The sequence below is a fragment of the Pteropus alecto genome, unplaced genomic scaffold (assembly GCF_000325575.1).
Source record: "Pteropus alecto unplaced genomic scaffold, ASM32557v1 scaffold20, whole genome shotgun sequence".
NCBI classification, from domain to species: Eukaryota; Metazoa; Chordata; class Mammalia; order Chiroptera; family Pteropodidae; genus Pteropus; species Pteropus alecto.
In genome coordinates this window covers 21,082,967-21,103,761 of record NW_006436298.1, presented here as the reverse complement: position 1 = coordinate 21,103,761, position 20,795 = coordinate 21,082,967, and the positions used below count along the sequence as shown (strand labels likewise).

The 20,795-nt window shown below is 34.7% G+C and overlaps 1 protein-coding gene across 1 annotated transcript in view; it reads right to left on the bottom strand.

The window, feature by feature from the left end:
• Nucleotides 1–20,795, bottom strand: part of ADGRV1 (adhesion G protein-coupled receptor V1) — a 469,718-nt gene that overhangs the window by 258,187 nt on the left and 190,736 nt on the right. Inside the window, 5 exon segments of the mRNA XM_015590540.2 lie at nucleotides 3,461–3,621; nucleotides 5,136–5,275; nucleotides 5,802–6,051; nucleotides 10,018–10,202; nucleotides 16,048–16,455. Of these exon segments, the coding sequence (XP_015446026.2) occupies nucleotides 3,461–3,621; nucleotides 5,136–5,275; nucleotides 5,802–6,051; nucleotides 10,018–10,202; nucleotides 16,048–16,455 (1,144 nt within the window).

The following is a 20,795-nucleotide window of genomic DNA, read 5'->3' as shown; positions in this document are numbered from 1 at the left end:
TCATGGGACAAAATTCTGGACAGAGAAATGTACAGAAAAACATTCTGGAAGATTTTCAGGAAAGTTTTCATTGTTCTTAAAACAGGAAGCAAATAAGTACTTAGAGCTGCTGCAGCCAGCTCAAGGCGACATAGGGGCAAGACTGAGAAAATAAAATAAAATCTTTGAGGCGAGCAAAACAGAAAAATGAGAAGAGGCTGGGCTCCTGATGATGCCATTGAGGTGCTGAATTAATTAACCCTGGTACTAAATCTGCTTATTTAAGATATTTGAGTTGTCATATGTTACTCGCAGCCCACCTCATTCTATATTATACACCTATATGTACATAGCCAGAGAAATCTAACATTTTTTATGCCATGTCAGAATTAAAACTAAGCTCTCTGACTTATCACCTACAGTTATCCTTCAAACTACTTTTTCTTAAGGTTCTTACACATTCTTTTCTTATTCTTGTGAATAACTCCCCCTGTGATAGTCACAATGAGGCTGTTCTGATATAGCCTCCCCGTAATTACAATGGCTATCTTAGGGCAGTAATTACAGTGAATATGAACTTGATATTTTTGGAAGAATTTGACACAAAATTTTAGAAAATATTTCTCATTTTAAAAAATTATTTGAAAAGAGTGAGTGGCATCTGATAAAGTTATAAAATTTTTCTGAAGAAAACAATCAAAATCTCAGCTTGTAAAATATAAAAGGTACAACTGAAATATTCTTGCAGCTTAATAAACCTTGAACAAAATAATAAGCACGCTTCAAAGGACTTTGAATTGTATTTATTTACTTGTCCTGTAAGTCTTATTATGTAGCAATTTATAGACCATTACTTCCTGTTACTTGCTGTAAATTTGACATTGTGTTGGCATTTATCCCTTAGTAATCTATGAAGCAAATAAACCATCAGCCATTTAAAAAGGAAAGCTTTAGTTTGACTAATGGGTTAAATACTTCTCCACCATAAGAAGACAAAATTAAAAAAAAAAAAAAAAAAAAAAGAAATGTGAGGTTATGTCCATTTCTAATCTCAGCTTAAAAACATTCCAAACATAAGAGACACCTACAAGAGCATCAAACGCTACCTAGTTCATGTATTGATAGTAAACTGAAATGGGTTATGGAATGTTCCAGGGCTCGTTAAGATCACAAGGCCATTTCTGAACTGTATTCAAAGCCAAAATCAGGATGATTCCAATCCAATAGCCTATTTTTGATAGTACAACATCAATAGAGTTATAAGAATCGGAGTAAACTTCTTTGACATTATCCTCCAAATAGTAACAGGTACTTCAAACTATGCTTAGGTTCCTTAATAATTATATCATCTTGCATTATCATCTAAAGTTATTCTAAGTTGTACTTCTCCCAAGTCACCTTTGAGGTGAGTTCCATAACGTTACACTAATGTACACGGTTGTGTTTCACTTTTCTTTCTATCTTTTTAGCTTCCTGGGATACCCTTAGTTCAGTTTCTTAGAATTTGGTAAGCTGGTTTACAATTTTAAAAGTCACAAGTATATGCCCCGATCTTTCAGCTTTTCAAGCAGGGGATTACTAAACTTTGTGGCCTGTAAGCCCATTTCATATACTGATTATTTTAGTTGTTCTGCTCTAGTACAGCAACCAGAACTGCGAACTAGAATTGGAATAGACATTGTGACTTTTCCTGAGGTAAATAAAGAGGCTTAATTTCTGCCTAATTGTATGTTACCACATTTCATGAAAAGAGCTAGCCAGATTGCTTACAAATTCAGAGGGCTATTCAGTGTAGCCTGACCTATATTATAGAATGTGTATGTAAGATTCATCAAATTCTCTTCTCTAGTTCCTGAGAGCCCATCAGAGATGGACATTCATCTGCACCAGAAGAAGTCCAGACTTTATGTCTCTTCTTCTAAAGAACAGGCAATGTACGTTGCAATAAGTCACAAGCAGAGAGAAAAAAACAAACAATACAGTTGACCCCTTGAACAACACATGTTTGAACTACATGGGTCCACTTATACGCAGACTTTTTCAAGTGACAATTTGAAAAAACTTGCAGAAGAACTGCAGAGCCTAAACAGACAACACAATCTTATGGTATTAATAAATACGGTACAGTACTATAAGGGCATTTTCTCTTCCCTATGATTTTCTTAGTAACATTTTCTTTTCTCCAGCTTACTTTATTGTAAGAATATCGTATATAATACTTACAAGATACAAAATATGTGTTGACTGTTTACATTATTAGTCAAGGCTTCCGGTCAGGCTATTTATAGTTAAGTTTTTAGAAAGTCAAAAGTTATACATAGATTTCTAAGTGTGTGTGGCGGGGTCAGTGCCTCTAATTCCCACATTGTTTTGGGTCAATTATAATTTCAAATATGACTCAAAATAAAAAGGAGCAAAAGTAGACATTGATATTTAGGTGTTCATTCTAGAATACAATAACAAATCTATGAAGCCTTTGCTAGAGTGAGTTGCAAAAGTATATATTTATTAACAATTCTTTTAGGAAATATTTTATAGTCCTGCTAGTCTTCTATAAAATCAAGATAATGGTCTGTCTTCAATTTTTAAAACTCTTTGTTTTGATATTCACTATTTAGAACAAGTGATATATTTTTGTGGATCACAGTAGCACTTGGATTTATGTCTCCATGGAAATATATAAAATAACATCTAGATTTATTTCAGCATTTTATTTTGTGTCTTTATTTCACCAGTCTATGAAATTTCTGTAAATATATTAACATTAAAGTCATATTTGACGTCTTCTTCCAGTTTTGGAACTATGAGAACCTAGAAGAATCTATTAAGCAACAAATGTCATCCTTATGAAAAATGTCATTAAGAATAAGAAATTATTAAGACTTCCAACCATATTATTAATACAGCAAATGAAAATAATTCCATAGTTACTCAAAGTGAAATTGTAGGTAAATAGTTTGACAGACATAAATACAATTGAAATTTCTATTCCTGCCAGAAACAAAGCCTAGATGTGGAAATAGAAGACTATTTTTTAACACAGTGGTTGGGCATATTTAGAGCTCCTAGGCTGTAGAATACAAGTAAACCAAAGAGGTATTTTTTGTGGTTTTTCTTTTAATAAAAATATAAACTGCTTTGTATATATTATCTCACACAATCCTGACATTCTACTTCAGAAGCTTCCCCCTAAATCATAAGACTATGAACTATGTATATCTTTTTCTATTTTCCAGCTTCTATCCCACACTGTGTTTTATATCCCTTATGAATTAGAACTGTGTCTTGTTCTTTCCTATATCCTCAGTACAAAATTGGCCCACCATAAATATCTGTTGAATAAATTAAGGAAAGCTTATTTTCTCCTAGTGTGATGAATTATAGCATATTTGCACCTTGCATGTATAAAATGACTATGGGAAAACAGACTTTCATTCTCATAAATATTTAAAATTATTGACTCAAAAATATCGCAACTGACCTGAGATACATATAAATCCAGAAGAGAAAAAAGCTTCATTGTATGCAGACAAGTTGTCGGTCTGGGCGTAGACAGCATACGCGGACATGTACGAACAGGCACATTCCACGTAGTCTGAAGTGTCCTCAACCACTTTGCAAAACTGACTGTCAGACAACCAACTAGGGCAAAAATATAATTGTCACTACTCATTTTTCATCAATACTTAAGGTGTTGAGATGGCTTTAAAAAAATAACTTACTGAACTCAAGAATACTTAAGCAGACCACAATTTCAAGAAGAAACATGTTGTCCAAGAAATGACACAACAGATCCCACAAGGCACCTTTTAAGAAGCAGCCTAAGTACTTTCTAAACCTGCAAAAGCACAGCGAAGAGGCTGCTCCTCTCAACAGAGAGGTACCGGTCACCACTTAATCTGAAGTAAACACAGTCAAGGTTTTCAACCAAAGGCACTCTTCTCTATCTCTGAAATATCCCAAAAGATTGGCACAGCCATGATAATGTGTAGTATTCACCCTTCTTCATTTTTCATAATTCCTTGTATTTTGAGCCACACAAATAAATACTTATATGCTTTTCTAAAATTCCTCCCTCATTTTTTCTGGATTTTGGAGCCAGTTATAGTATATAAATGTTTTCCAAGGTTCTTTCAAGTATTCCATTCTATGAGATCTAGCTAATTTAAGACAAAAATGTTGTCATGATTACAGCAAATATGGCATCACATGTCAAGCCTTCTGAGCATTCCTCAGTGACTATTTGTTGAGTCTCTTCCCTTTTAGTGTCTCTTGATTCCTTTACTTCTCTAAGGACATACAACTTCTTAACCCTAACTGCAGGTTCAAGCTTGAAACTTTTATTATTAATTATATATTGAGGATTACAGAGAGTATCTATGTATTAGGTTTAAGATTTGTCATCAGGCATTAGGAATTTCAACTGATAATTAATTTTTCCAAAGAAAGAAAGAGACTAACCAGAATTTTGGTAACTGGAAGAAAGTTGGTTGGTTACTCAACTAAGGGGTTAAACCTATTTAGAATTTTAGTTTATGTGACTGAAAGTCAGTAATAAACAAAATCTAGTGACTGACCTGGACCCTAGATGCTCTGGGCCAGCACTGCCTGACTCTACAGCATTGTCTAAGCTTTGAGTGATAGAACTGCTCAGTAACTTGAGGCCTTAGGCCAAGGAGATTCCGAGAAAGAATCACTCTCATCCTCCCATTTCTGTGTGTGGCTTTAATCTCAAAATATACTCCAAACCATATGTGGAAGAGAATTATAAATCCCTGCTCATTCCTCTAAACATAGAGCATCAGCTCCAGAACCACAAGCCTAAAAGGAAGGGGTAAAAAGAATTTCCTTTCCTGCTCATAAATTAACCAATAACCATAGGAAAGTTATCTGAATTGAACAGAATTCATGCTAAGCCCCATGAAAGTACTAATAACCAAGAAGTAAGTATCATGTTAAACACGTATTTAAAATTGTTTGGCTACATTTGCCACCCGCACAAAGCTAGACCACTTCCTATGCTGCTTTGTCTTATTTATTGCAGGGGTTATTCTCCAATCTAAAGTACACTGATGTTCAGTAGAAAAAAATCAGGCTCAATGGTACTGGAACGGGGAAGGACCAAATTCTGATTTTAAACAATTATTAGTAAGTACCTTGCAGCAGCCTGATTCCAAAGGAGACACAGAGATGTCTTGGGAACAACTCTAGGCTCAGCAGCATAAATCCTGTAGAAAACCTCATTGCTGCCAGTCAGGGGTTGTGAACTATGACCTTTCACACTCAAAGATAATACCTATAATAAAAAAGAAAAAAGAAAACAGAAAATTTAAAGACGTTTTCAAATTAATGTCATGACTGAATCTCCCATTCTGACCTTCATTTTTCTAGTCATTTTAGTTACTATCTACAGCCACTATTAATAGGTAGCTTCCTTATGATTGCTGGGCACCTCACTGGTTTTCCATTGTAAACTTTCTACCTCCACTTCAGTTATTGAGCAGTATTCAGCTGCCAACACTTACTTTGACTATAATTGTCAGACTTCATCACAAGTGAGGTACATAATTTAACATATTAGTGAAAGCTATATTTTTTCACTTTCCTTACTTTTACATATAATTTACACAATAAAAATGAAGGAAATATTTTCAACTGTTTTTGAAGTAAAACATTCTACAAATAAAGATGGGACATGTTTCATAGTTAGCTCACCACGTGTAGCCCTTTCCACAACTCTGTTCAAGCAAATGCATTCTGAGGAGTGTGGCTGCTACAGAAAAATCGGATTCCAATCATAAATCTTTATAATAATAGATTACCTTATTTTTCAGGACAGGAAGATTGTTTTCATTTATAAACCACTGCTGGCTGCTATACTCTATAAACTGGACTAATTCACATGTACTCTTTCCAGATATTATTTCTGCATCCGGGACATCCAATAGCCTTTCTGGAACTCGAATATAATCTCCTTCCTTTCCTTCAAACTTGTGCCCATTGATTTGCTGAGGATACCAGTGAAGAGCCAGAATAGACAAATATGGGCAACTGTCAAGGATGGTTTTGCTTCTACAACAGAAAAGCAAAAGATCTGTTAAAATGGCATGCATTTTATATATTTTTGTGTTTGTTCTATAAATCCACTTATATTTGTTCAAATGCATTACACTGGGGCTCTGTTCTTTGTGTATAACCATGACACTTCCAACCCAGAAGCAGTACAGAGAATGTGCTTTCAGTTCTTTTATGGTTGTCATGATTTTTTTGTAGACCTTTCTGCATTCTCTTGCCTTATCCTCCTTATAACTTAAAACATGGGTTTTTGAAAGCTGTTTCACAGATATCAGATAAAATCTGTGGCTATAAAATGGACTTTTCCGTGTTAGTCACATCAGCATTGATGGACTAGGATGAAGAAAAGGCACACCACTAAGTGAAACCCTCTGCTTTATTTAAGAATATCATTAACCTTATATATCTGGAGCCATGTTTTCATCAAGAGTTTACCTCACCCCTTTCTAAGCCATCAGAGCATTGCTAATTTAACCATGTGACTAGTTGGAGAAACAGCCCTGAACAGTGATCTTTATCCATTCAACAATTCTGTTTATAACATCCCCTAGGCCTAAGATTCTGTGCTCTGTGAAATTGCTTCCAAACCTTAGTGTGTGTTAAAATCAACTGGAAACTTGTTTAAAAATATAGATTTCTAGATAACACCCTAGACTCACTAAATCAGAACCCCTGCCTAGGGAGGGTGCTGGGGGATCTAGGAATTTCTATTTTTTAACCAGTCCTCCAGCAAATCTGAAACATCTTGTTGTGGACCCATCAAGTTTGCAAACAATGAAGAAATACAAAGATAAAGAAGATCTGAAACTTGCCTGGAAAAGTTTAGAGAATATTAAGATAAAAATTATGCATTACATGTTAAAAAGTTATATAGGCCACAATAGATGTAGAGTGTGTATTATTATACCATGGATCTAAATTATATCTTGTCAAGAACCCTAACTAGAAAAATGGAGCTAAAAATTTTCCATGGAAGATTTGAGAAATGAAAGAAAGGGTAAGGACTAACTTTTTCCTCTAGTTATATGTACTCTCCATAAAAAAAAAAAAAAAAAAAAAAATCTGCCCTCCCAGTTTTAACTACCACATTTGAATTGATGCCTTCAAATCACTATCTTTAATCCAGCCATTCCTCCAGGGCTCTAGACCCTCTGTCCAAGACTCCTACTGCAGCACCTAAATCTGTACAGCCCACAAACACCTCCAAAATAGCCTAAAATTCATCTCTTAGACTCCCCATCCAGCTTCCCACATTTTCACTGGTGACTCTCACCTAAAAGCCACCACTGCAGAACCCTGCCCCCAGCCATGTACAGTGTAGCTGAGGTCAGTGACCCTCAGCCACATGGCTGCAGATCTACCCCCTCCCGCCCCGCTAGACTGCTGAGACTTAGCCCAGTCAGTGCCATTGTGGACACCATTACCTTTGCATACATGCACAGAGATTGTCCTCAACCTTGACACAACTATGACAAATTCCTGGCCCCTCTTACCTGCTGATGACTACACTCTCCCTGACACTTTAACCTCCTATGTCCATGACCTTCCACTATACTTTGATCAATCTCACAATCTGCTTTACACACAGGCAGAACTGAGGAGGGGAAAATCCAGTGGGGGGAACCCACATGATCATGTATATTGGCACCACCTCAAGTCCACAGTGATCAACCTCAGTCAGCCCTTAATGCCACTTGACATTGTTTTTACTTGGCTTCCAAGTGATTGTTCTGGACTCCATCATGTTCAATATCCCTGCTCGATTCCTAAACACTCTGCTCTCAGTAGATGCCCTTGAATACTGCTCAGGACAAAGCACAGATAATGCGTATCAGAATGGTCAACATCTTCGGAGTTTTCTGAGTAAAATACTAGTCTTGACCTGATCTCTCTCTTATTTTTTATAATCAGTATGTCACCTTTATGTTAGTTCTATAACCTAATTATTTTCAATAACCTAATTATTTTCAAGGTATCATACTTCCCTGACTCAATTTTAGCCCCCCTTTCATTAAGCAGTCTCCCTGTTTCTTGATTTACCTAATTCTTTAACATTGTCCTCAACTTTCCTTTCTCTCCAGGTGGCTACATGCCATCTGGCAGTTGTGCCCAAGGCCCCACTTTGCCAAATGTGCTCCATTTCCAACAGAAGGCAGCAGAGCCTAGAGCTTTCCCTGACACACACACACACACACACACACACACACACACTGGCCTCAGTGCTAACTGACCTGAAGTAAAGAAGCGATCCATTTCAGAGGGTTCTGAAGACTTAGAGATATTTATAAATAATACTGAGGAGCTGAACTGCTAATCATCGGTCTCCGATGGAACAGTGTTTAGGAACAGTGGAGAGGACTAGAGAAAGGGGTCCTGAAAGTGTATGCAGAACTGTTCAGATGCTTTGCTGACACTCCTCATTAAGCAAACCTCAATCCCCAGGACTCACTCATCAGGGTTAAAAAAAGAATACAGGGTAAGAGGATGCTGGCTTTGTACCTGAACCTCAAGTCACACCCTGGCGCTGACCTGGGATGAAAGTCTGAAAAATTTGTTACAAAGCAAGTATTTACATCTCTTCTGACCACATGGCACGGCAGCCGGCAGGGGCTGTAGAGTCAAACGAGCCTGGGATTGAGGCTAGGCGTCACCATGGACTAACCATGTGACCACTGGCAGGCTGTGTAAGGTCCCCAGCCTCAGCTCCTACATCTGTAAACAGGAATAATAAAAGCCCTAACCATACCTTTGAACACTTACTTTAAATGACCTTTTGTAGGGGTAAAATAATTTATGTACAACTTTTTAGTAAAGACTAGTTCAAACCATAGAAAGTTTTTAATATGATACACTATTTTTACCTAGAAAAAAAAGATAAATTCATATTGCTCAAGCTAATACAATATCAGGACTAGAGCAGAGGTATAGTTAATATCAGTTATTATTATTATTTTATTCTTTGATTTCTCTTGTAACCTTTTTATATACAGATTGACTATCTCTTTGAACATCATGTGTCCTGTGATCTAAGAACTAAAGTTAAAGTTTTACATATCCAACCAATATTTTAATTAACCTGTCAGTTAATGGAAGTCCCACGAATAAAGAGATGATTTAAATTATTATACAAAATTTTTTAAATGTAGTCCTCAAAATATCTCTGAATTTCAATGTAACTTAATGAATACCAGTAAGAACATTCATTAGAAAATAAACTTTACAGAGATTATAAACACTTTTAATCAGACTGTCCCATTAAATAATAGTCATTGCTTTTTAAATAAAATATATTACTCAGAGAACTGGGGGCAAATCTTCATTTCCAAACATGTTCTATTATCAGCCATTTTTTATGTTAAATCAAATGGAAATAAATATTTTTAGATCTTTGTACTAAACTGATCCAATTTACCTTATGAATGCAACTTAGAACACCATGACTTCTAAATAATATTAATATAGCTACAAAATTAATTATATAGTTAATAACGAACATGAGCCACATTCTATTTTTTCCTTTCCTCTTGCATACTTTCTGCCATGAAACTCCAGCCATGAAACAGTCTGAAGTTCAACAACATTCTGAGAGCCGACTCCAAATGGAGGAAACTGAACCATAACTCTGGGGGAAGCACAACTAATAGCACATCGAAAGGCGTCTAAAGGTTAGAATCACTTTCCTTTTTTTATTCTAATCAGAATGTATCTTCTACTCATTATATAAATAAGAGTAAGCAATAAGACTTTGTTTAAATAAAGAACTTTAGAAACAAGAGGGAAATACTGTGGACAGTATAAATTTATTTTCTTAATGTACTTGCTATGTTTTCTTCAAATAATTAACTTCATTTGCCCATTAGGTATAGTGTACTGATTGCATAATCATTACTTACATTGCATTTTATTTTATAAACTGTGGAGGAATACATATAAGCTATAGCTAGTGTATTAAAAGAAACTTACTTTTCACCAGGAGAGCCACAGGTAACATCAGTCAGCAGAGAAAAGGCAAAATTCTCAGTCACTTCAGTAAAGTGACTAAATCCCCTAGTGTCCTTACGCTTTGGGTTAATAAGAGAACAAAGAATCTCATAGAAAAGATTCTGGCTTTCAATACTGAATGCTTGATTTTTCCCTTCAACAGTTATCTGGAAAAAAAAATCCAATTATGAAAATCCATCTTTGAAAATAAACTGCTTAAATGATAAATATGGTATAATACAGCATGTTCCTTATTATTACCATTAACAAAATAAAAAATGAATCTATAAAGAATTTAAGAGAAAGTAATATCAAAATTAATATTTCAAATACATCCATTTGTACTTTAAAATGCATAATCATTTATAAAAAAGGCATAATCACCAAAATATTTTCTATTTAATAACTAAATAATCTGTACAGATAAAGCCCAAAATTGTTGCATGGCTCACTTATTTTTAAGTACAATAATTAACATCATGAGTCAAAACTAATCTTACTTTTACATCTACCCCCAAAGGCTTCTTATTCTGACCAACAACTAAGGAAATAAATACAAGAATATTTGTCCTTAACAGAAGCAAGATTATTCTTGATTATCTGTGTTTCAATGAACAGAAGCCACCACAATAAGTCACTAAATTTCTAAAACATCAAATGAGAAAATCCTTTTCCAAACGTGAGTAGTCAAGAGCGTATGGCACTCTTGCCTTTACCTATAAGTATTAACCTTCCTACCTTGAAGAACTGGGTTTATTTGTTGTTTGAGGAACAAGAAGAGTAAGAGAAAAAAATAGCTTTCGTGACTTATTCTTTTTCCTTGCTAGAATGATGGGGACCATATCTTTATTGTCTGATAGGCACTGTTGTGAAGCTACTGACTTGTCATTCACTCCACTCCTATATACCTGAGAAGTCCCTATTAATTCTTCAAAATCCAAATTAGTCATCACTTTCTCTGTGAATTCTATACTGTGCTCCACTTGCCTGATCGTATACATAATCACTCTCTTTGTAACTTGCATGTACCTTTATTAAAGAATTTATGACAACGCTGAATGATTTGTCTGTTACTCCTATTAGTTGAGCACATTGAGGAAGTGGCTCATGTTCCCCATATTTTTTTTTTTAGGTATATCATCCATACAGTGCTAAGATGATACTGAACTGAAGATCTAAGTTTATAAGAATAGGCATCTTAAAGACAGCTGGTAAGGAAGAATAGAAATTAATCCACAGGGAAACAATGATAAAGGGTACAGAGGAAAAATTTAACAGAGGAAAAATTATAATGGAAACAATGAATCACCCCATTGGAAACTGAAACAAACTGAATATGTTAAATGGAAAAGAAGCTTAAGAAATGCTCCCAGGACTCAGAGAAAATATATCAGACAAATAGGACAAATTCATAAGATACAACAAGCACACAAAAAGAGCTGGCAGAAGAAAAAAAAATTTCTTGATAAAGTAAAGAAATAATCCTGTTTGAAAATGCAGAGCTTGCATTATACCAGAGAAAATTAGGAAAAGAAACAACACCAGATGTATCTGGTTGATTTTTAAATATTATTTGAAGAGTTTAAAAAATCCTACTGGAAACCAGACGGGGGGAAAAATTACTAACCGAGAAACAAACATTTGTTTGACATCAGACTTTTTTGTAAATGAAATGTCTGAAGCCCCAAGAGCAACATATGGAGTTTAAGGATCAAAGGCTGTGACCCAAGAATTCTAGAGCCACCCAACCTTTTATTTACATTTAAGGGCAAAAGAAAATTTCTTTTAGTAGAACACACATACATACACAAAAAGCCCCAGAGGGCCATTTATGTAACAGGTCTGTATGAGCTCTGTTCTCAGCGTGTTATGTTAACTTCTATAATTCTCACAATGATCTCATGAGGGAGGTACTAGTATTATTTTGTTTTATTTTGTTTCCAGATAAGGAAACTGAGGCAGAAAGAGAATATCTCACTTGTCTAAGAGCACGGAGATGGTGCAAGGCCCAGGAGGCACTCGTGACAGCCACCCTGCTGTGACAAAACACGTCCCTACTTGCGTGCCCTAAAATAACAACACTATTGACTCAGCTTGCAGACAAGTCAGTCGAAATTATTGCAAGCATGAAATACAAAACTGGGCAGTAAACTATAGAGCTAAGTCTGCATCACTGTTAGTGTGATTATAAAATAAACGTAAGAAATAATTCTTGAAATATAAGATATATAAACATAAAAAAGTACATGGTAACAAGAAATATTCTGGCTCTAAAAGGGCATTTTGCATAAACAATAAAAAGAACCTCCAAAATTATCAAAATTGGCTTAGAGAAAAGAAGAAAGCCCGAATTGACCATGGAAAAATTTTTAAAACTGTCAGAAGAGAAAACAAAAAAAGGAGACCTTTGGAGGGAGAGGAGAGTCTATTGAATTTTCACAGAACATTACTTCTGTGCTCTTTCAAGTGTTCCAGAACACAAAATTAGAGGCAACGCCTCCTGACTCATGTTTTACCAAGCTTCAATAACCTGGAGACCAAAATACTAAAAAATTAAAAATGTGCATATCGTATCCAGCAGTCTTAAAAGACTGATATTATTAAGCAACTGACAGCATTTAAAATAATTTTCTTTGCACCGTACCTAGGAAAATCAAAAGATAGAATATATTATGTCATAGCAAAAATTTGCCCAACCAACAGCTGAATTTTATCCAAAAACTCTTTACAGTGAGTCATTTAAGGTTCTTGCTCTTTTTTAGCACAATATTTGTTTCTTTTGAACCTAAATAAGTAGTCACTTCTAGTGAGTATAATACCAATATGTAAGATTTACTGAGCTCTTCCTATAAATATACATGTGTGTGTGTGTGTGTGTGTATATATATACACACACACACACACACACACATACATACATACATACACAGTGTAGAGCAGATTCTGTTTCAAAGAAGTTAGACTCTGGGGGAGAATAAAAATAAAAATTTAAAATACTTTCACTTAAAATACAAGCCCTTATAGAACAAAGTTCTATCCAATACTAGGAAGTTCTATTCCTGAGTTTGAGGATTCCTTAGGCTTAAAGCATATATTAAGTACATTTAAACACATGAAGGGTTGCCAGATAAAGCATAAGTGACCCTATTTGAATTTCGGATAAGCAACCAATAATTGTTTGATATAAGAATGCCCCAAATAGTGCATGCAAATAAAAATATCAATTTTTAAATTTGCAATATACTAAAAAAATGTATTCACTGTTTATCTAAAGTTCAAAGTTAACTGGGCAGCCTGTATTTTATTTGCTAAAATTTCAACCCTACCATGTGTGATTACCTACATTTTCAGTGCATATTTTATTACTATCTTATTCTCATCATTAAACATGTTTAAAACATAAATTTGTTTTGTATTTTATAGATATGCCAGGCCCTCTAAATGGCTATTATTTTTTCCAATTTTTGTTATTATAAGTAATGCTGAAACAAACATTCTTGTTACACATGTATTTGCATAAATATTCACCACACATATTAGTTGTCTTTTTTTCTTACTTTCCCCCCCCCAAGTTTAATTGAGATATAATTGATATATAACTAAATTGTCTTTTGACTTAGCTTGTGGTATATGCAAAGAGATGTTCTGTTTAAACTTTATGTGGTCAAGTTTATCAATCATTTCTTTTATGACTTCTGGGTTTTGTTTTATGCTTTTGAAGGACCTTCCACACTTCAAACTTATATATTAAAAATGATTTGTCTGTGTGTTTTGCTTTCATGATTTGTTTTACAGTTAAATCTCGGATCTGTCTGGTATTTATTTTGGAGTAGGTTTAGGATAGAGATCCAGTTCTATTTTTCTTTCGAATAGTTAAATCAGCTGTCTCAACACCATTTACAGAATAATAATTTTTGACCCATTCATTTGAAGTGTCAACCATTATCATATAAGAAATTTCATATACGCTTGCATTTACTTCTGCACTTTCTGTTCTATTCCAGTGATCTGAATGTCTATGCCTGCACCAGTGCCACCGTTTTAATCTGTAACTTCATAATGTATTTTCACATATGATGGGGTGAGGTCACTCTCACTTTTCTTCTTTTTCAGAAAATTTCCACCCATTCTCACATGTATATTCTTCCAGGTGAACTATAGTATCATTTTGTTCAAGTTAAAAAAAAATCCAAAATAACTTACTGATTTTGATAGGGATTATACTGCATTTATAGGTTAATTTAAAGAAAACTTATCTCTATGGTATTGAGTCTTCCTATCACCACACAAGGTACAGATTTCTGTTTATTCAAGTATTTTGTGTTACTCAGTAAAATTTTTCAGTTTTCTTTATGTAATACCTATATGTAGATAAATATATAACTACTGAATAAGTCAGTTATTCAAATCACCAGATATGACATACATATAAATAGTATTTCAAAAAACAATATATCATAACATTAAAAAAATTTAGTAACAATAACATGATTTGAAAATAATCAGAGCAAAAGCTGCTTCAGTTGGAACACAATAACAATTTCCTTTTAAGTATCTGAATGATGTTTTCTAGTTGATTTTATAATATTTTATAACACTTAAAGCATATTTTACTCCTCTAAAAATTCCCAGGTTACTTAGTTCATGTTAATTTATTTTAACATATGACAAAAAAATTGTACTGTTTGCTGATGGTTACTTTAAAAAAGTTAATTACTTTTTTCTAAAGGAGCTTCTTTCCTAATTTAGTTTCATTATTCACAACAGAATTGATAAAAAAAAAGTCAAGATGTACTACTTGATAACTCCAGTTAAATAAGTGTTGATTCTCAACCAATAATATGCAGCTCTCTTACATAACTGAGGGGGAAAAAAAAAGTAGTGGAATGTCCTTATATCTTCTCTAAATCATATAAAATGAAATTCTGTTTTTTAAAATGTAGTTAAATATACATCCTTTACCTCTCCTTAGCCAAAACGAACCTGTTATTGTCCTATGTCATTCTATCGCTAGAAAATTTAAGTAACTATTTCCTGGAGTAAATTCTTATCTCTAGAACTTCGTGTGAAATAGCAGTCACTTCTCTCTGCCTTACAAGCTATTTGGCAAGGCCTCCTCTTCTCGCCAGTGTGTTTTATAGTTTTCTTTTCTACCCTCTGGGCATTGTATTTTAAAAGATACCATAAGAAGTAAAATAGGGATAATAATCTAAAACTCTACTTTGAACATTTGAAGTATTTAAAAGTCACTATGTAAGAAATACAGTATTTAGAAATTTACATGTACTCAAAACTTTTTACTTGTAAATATGTTGATAAGAAATACCTTGATAAGAAAGCCCCCGAAAACACTCCACAAGAGTCTTTTCCTTTAGTAATAATTCTTTTTGTTTATCTTCTTTCACTTACATTCTTAATTCTTACGGTCTAACATCGCCATTTAATACCATCATTTGCAGAAATGTAAATAATAAGTAGGTTTAAAATAAAACCTGGTCGACCTAAGTCCACACTAATTTGAATGCCTGAAGTCATTGGTCATTCTTAAGTTCTCCTTTTCTGTGCAAGTTTTCAGTGCCCAGAAGGAGCAAAGAACAAGTAGAAGGCAATAGCTCCTGTTCTGTGGCATTTAAACTGGAAGAACTATATAGTTCGCCTTTTTTTACAGGCTCAAAAAAGTGAGATGCAGTTTCAAAAGCTATTCATCCAGTTTCTGGAGACTCAGACAGAGCCCATAGCTTCTGACATCTAGGGCCTCTTTTCAGACACTGCGCAGTCCTTCCTGCAGGAGATTACTCATCACTCTCTGAGCTTAGGACTGAGGTTTCCAAGTAGGCATAAGTCACATGCAAGCAAAAGTACTGTGTCAGATATGATGAATTCCACTCTTATGTTCAAAAATTTAATTCTATTATAATTCCATGATAACTGACATTAAAACTACGTGTTTTTATTTTTTAAATGTATGAAACCTTACTAAACCAACTGCTGACACTTGCAAGGCCTTCTTACCTTGTCTATTAGATGCATCACGGCACTGAGCTGTTCATCTGTGCTCTCCATGACCACTTTCATGCTAAGGCTGTGGAGCACTCTACTGAGAACCTCACCATCCAGGGGCTGCTGCAGCTGATCTGCAAGTCCCCAAATGGCCTGTGAATCCACATCAGAGACAAGAGTGATATTAGCAGTCCCATACACTTTGTCAATTCTGGCACCACCTTTTGGGTCAAAAAGCAAGATCTGGAAGCGTTTAGGGAATGCATTTAAAGACCCTGTTTCTGGAGTAAGGATGACATCCAATACGGTGTTTCTCTGGCCAGGTTCAAAGACCAAGGTGCCTTCGGTTCTCACAAAGTCCTTCCCAGAAATAGCTGGAGATATGACAGTACGACCAATTGTCTCAGTACTTCTCAACTCCTAAAAATTAAACAACACCACTTCAGTTAAACTATAATACCTCCAACCTTGTCCTAAACAAATCCTTATTCCTTAAACAAATTCTATTTCTCTTAAACTGATGCGCCATAATGACATTACTACTAAAACATGGGGTTTTATATTTTTTCTAATCTCCTAAAATAAATTAGAGAGATAAATACACATCACAACAATGAGGTTAGGAAAGATAGATGCCTTAAAATAGATTAAGAAAGAGAATTAGAAAAAAAAAATTACTATTGTCTCACAGAATTTCTCCAATTGTGAACATACTAAAAATCATGTTTCAAATAATACATGTTATGAAATATAAGTACGGAGAAAAAGAGAGAATATTTACATTTTCTTTCTCACCTGGAAATTCTGGGAAGATGGAGTTTAGGAGAGTAAAGAGAAGGCAGAGGGGAGAAAGAAGAAAGCAAAAGAAATTGGTCTCTTGTTGCTCACACTTAGATATGAAAATACCCCAAGGAATAATGACGTTTTTTGTAAAATGAAGCATGAGAACTTAATCAAGGAAGTACCAAAGTAATGTGCATTTAGTTATTATTGAGCCACCAAGTATTAAACTCCTAGCACATGACCAGGTGGCATACTGTGGATACAGATGTGAACAACAGAATACCTGCACTCACTGAACCTATTCTAACAGAGGATATAGATAGTACAAAGGTTATAGTATTAACAATATATGTTTACATAAATATGGATTCTATGAAGAAAATTAAGACTAGGTAAGGGAATGCAGGGTGATGGTAAAGTACTGCTTTAGATAAGGTTCCTCAGGGAAGCTCTTAATGTGATATTTGAGCAGAGACCTCAGTGATGTAAAGAAACAGGCCACATAAGGACTTGGAGGAAAATAGTCTAGGCAGAGGGAACAGCAGTTACAAAGGAGGTTGGAATCATCTCATTTCACAATGTTAGAGGAAGAGCCAGAAGACCAATACAATGGGAAGAAAGACAAAAGTACAAGAGGCCAGCATGAGAGGTGGGCAGGGGTCAGATCATGTACGTCCATTACACGAAGTGTGTCAGGAAGACACTGGAGGATTCCATCAGGAAAGAGACACATTTTATTCATATTTGCATGAGTATTCTGGCTCTTGTGCATAATTTGGCTGTAGCAGGGGATGACCATGGAGGCAAAGAGGAGAGATAAGAGGTTTTTGCATTAGTTTATACAAAAAACAATGGTAGCTTAAAGTAGGATTGTATGAGTAAGATTAAGAGTCAGTTAGTTCAATGTTGAGTGGAGAGGAAGAAAACTGAGAATAACTCCTAGCTGTTTCCCTGGATGAATGGTGGAAAACTGGAGGAAATATTGTTAAAGGAGAAATCAAGAGTTGTTACACATATTAAGCCTGAGATGCCTTTTAGACATTCAAATGAGGACATCAAGTAAGAGCAATCGGACACATAAATCTGGACGAGGGTGGTGAAGAAGCTGCTGATAAAAATTCAGTTCTCATTTTACAGATGATATTTAAAGAAAACAATAGATTTGGATAGGCTAGTCTAGAGAGAGAGTCTAGGTGAACCCTTATACTTAGTGGTCAGGAAGACCAACATAGGCAACAGGAAGGAGCTGCCAGTGAGGTAAGGGCTAAGAGTGGGAAAGTGTGATGTTTCAGAAGAAGAGCATGCTTCCAGAAGGAGGAAGTGACCAATTGTGTTAAAAAGGGAAGAATCAACGAAGATGGAGTTTTTAAGAACACCTGCATCACAATGGTAGGAAAAAAGCCTCACTGAAGGAAACAAAAAAATAGCCTATTGGCTTCAGAATAGGTAAATTAAACTATCTATTGGAATACTATGTCACAGTGAAAGTGAAAGAACTACACACATTGACGTGGGCATTTCTCAGAAACATACTGAGCAAAAGAAGCACACCATAAAACAATACACTTGGCACATCTCATCTGCATAATTTCCAAAACAGGTAAACTTAAACAGCATATGATAGGTGATAAAACTATTAATAAAAAGAGAATAATGCAACATGAGATTCAGGATAGATGTTATCTGCAAGAGAAGGAAAGGTTATTCTACAAGGAAAAAGCAGGATGGCATCAGAGAAGGATTCATGGTGGCTATGTCTATGATCCTGTCAAAGCTAAATTTCTTAAGCCTAGGGAGTGGTGACTTTATTACTACAAACTGTATACATTCTATCCACTGTTTTCCGGTAAGATTTATTTCACAAATTGGACATTTAAAAAAGATGAAACAATTAAAATGTTCTTGTATTTATAAAATACATATAAAAACAAGTAGCACTATGCAATTTAAAAGCAACAACAGAAATTATTATAGAAACAGCCTTTGAATAGAATAGGTAATGTGAGAATAAAGGGGAAAGGCATGTTCTTTCTTGAGCTTCTGTGCTTTGGGCTAGAACACACATATATAAATGAAATAATTTGAAATTGGTTTTCAAATTTGGCTTAGCCATAGGCCTATTTAATTTAATGATAACTGGAATGAGTGATATTTTCATCATCTCAAATCTTTATATCCTTAACTTTATATTACAAACATGTAGATATGAGAGAACTCATGCTAAGACTATAGTATTTACATACTGGCAATGCTGACCTACCACAGTGTATGTACACTGCAGCTGATGTTTTAACTACATTATGAAAATCTATTTAAAGTAAAATAAAGACAGATATTGCTACAGCTTGATCCCCAATTATTTTCTTATTTTTGCCAGCTACTGGAAAATAGAATTATATGTCTTTGTCTTCTGGTAGCTGCCTAGCATCCGGAGAGAAAAAATGCAGGGACAATGAAGCAATAGGAAAATAAAAAAATACTGGAGAAGTGAAACTTTGATTTCTAATTTTAAAATTAAACTTTTTATTTTGAGATAACTGTAGATTCATATGCAGTTATAAGAAATAATAAAGAGTGATCTCCTGTATCTTTTACCCAATAGCCCTCGTTGGTAACTATAATAGATCACAAACAGGATACCGATATTGATACAGTCGAGACACAGAACGTTTCCATCACCATAGGGATCCTTCACGCTGATTTTTATAGTGTTATAAAAATACTCTATGAGTTATACATGCTAGTGACAGCACGTGTTTTTGCAAAGCATCATTTATGAATAATCTAGAAAGAATATTAATAAATATGATTGAGATATTGGCATTCAGAGTCTTATTTTGGCGACTTTAATTCCCTTCTCTGAATGTATGGACTAGCTTAAAATGTGCCTCAAATCTCTTTATCATCTGTTCTTCATCACCAGTCCTCTACCCTACAAAGTAGTGAGCCTATGATTATATATATTTCACAGGAGAAGCAGAATAAAGCACATTTTTTTCTTACTTCTTTTCCTATCTTAAATGCTTGAAAGAAAAAATACTAAAATCTCCCCACTATGAATAATTCTCTTTGTGTTCATATCACTTCAGAGGTATTTATAATGGAGTTTATTTCTATTCCCATAGACAAGCTTTTCTGCCGGGGAAGCTTCTAGGACAGCCTACAACCCAGAGCTCTAGTCCTCACCTCCCATCCCTGACTCGCATGATTGCTACAGCAAACTGGCTGCATGTGTTGTATTTTATACATGGAACATTCTATGGTTTGAGCCACCTGATAGCGACACAACTAAGCATATACTAAACAGCACTTTATAAAAACAAACAAACAAACACCATCAAAACTCTGAGGCCTAAAGAGTCACCAGGTTTGGAATTTTGAAAAAGAATAAATGGTGACACTGATCAGAATGGAAGTTTTCAAATTGTGGGTTTCTTGGAGTTACATGAATAAAGAATTAAAAAAGAGAGCTAAGGTGGGCAAGTTCCAACTTGTGCTTCAAACAGAGTAGATAACCCTTTTGCTTCAATATAGTAGAGTTTTGCTATTAAAACAAAGTTTAAAAAATAATGCTGGATAGATGTACAGTTTGTTTGGACCAACCGCAGGATCTGGTCACTTAGTGTCACATAAAATTGCTCTCTGAATCCCTAGATACCCACCTGCTCCCTCTCTTTAAACTGATGTCACCTAATAGGATGGATGTGAACTCATGCATTTAAAAAACTATAAAGACAAATTAGTATTTGAAGTTCTGGAGAAGGTTTTCAACTAGTTCAGATATAAGCAGTAACAAAGACTTATTTTTGATTCTTATTCAGTTATATGGTGAAGAAATTTTAGCTTTCTAGAGATCTTATAGAGCAGATTTACATAAGATAGTCTCCATAATACAATCGGCTTTTCCAAAAGCAAGAACAATACAAAAGATTACCATTAAAACATGATCTAAGTGAAAAATTGAACTATTTCAAGGA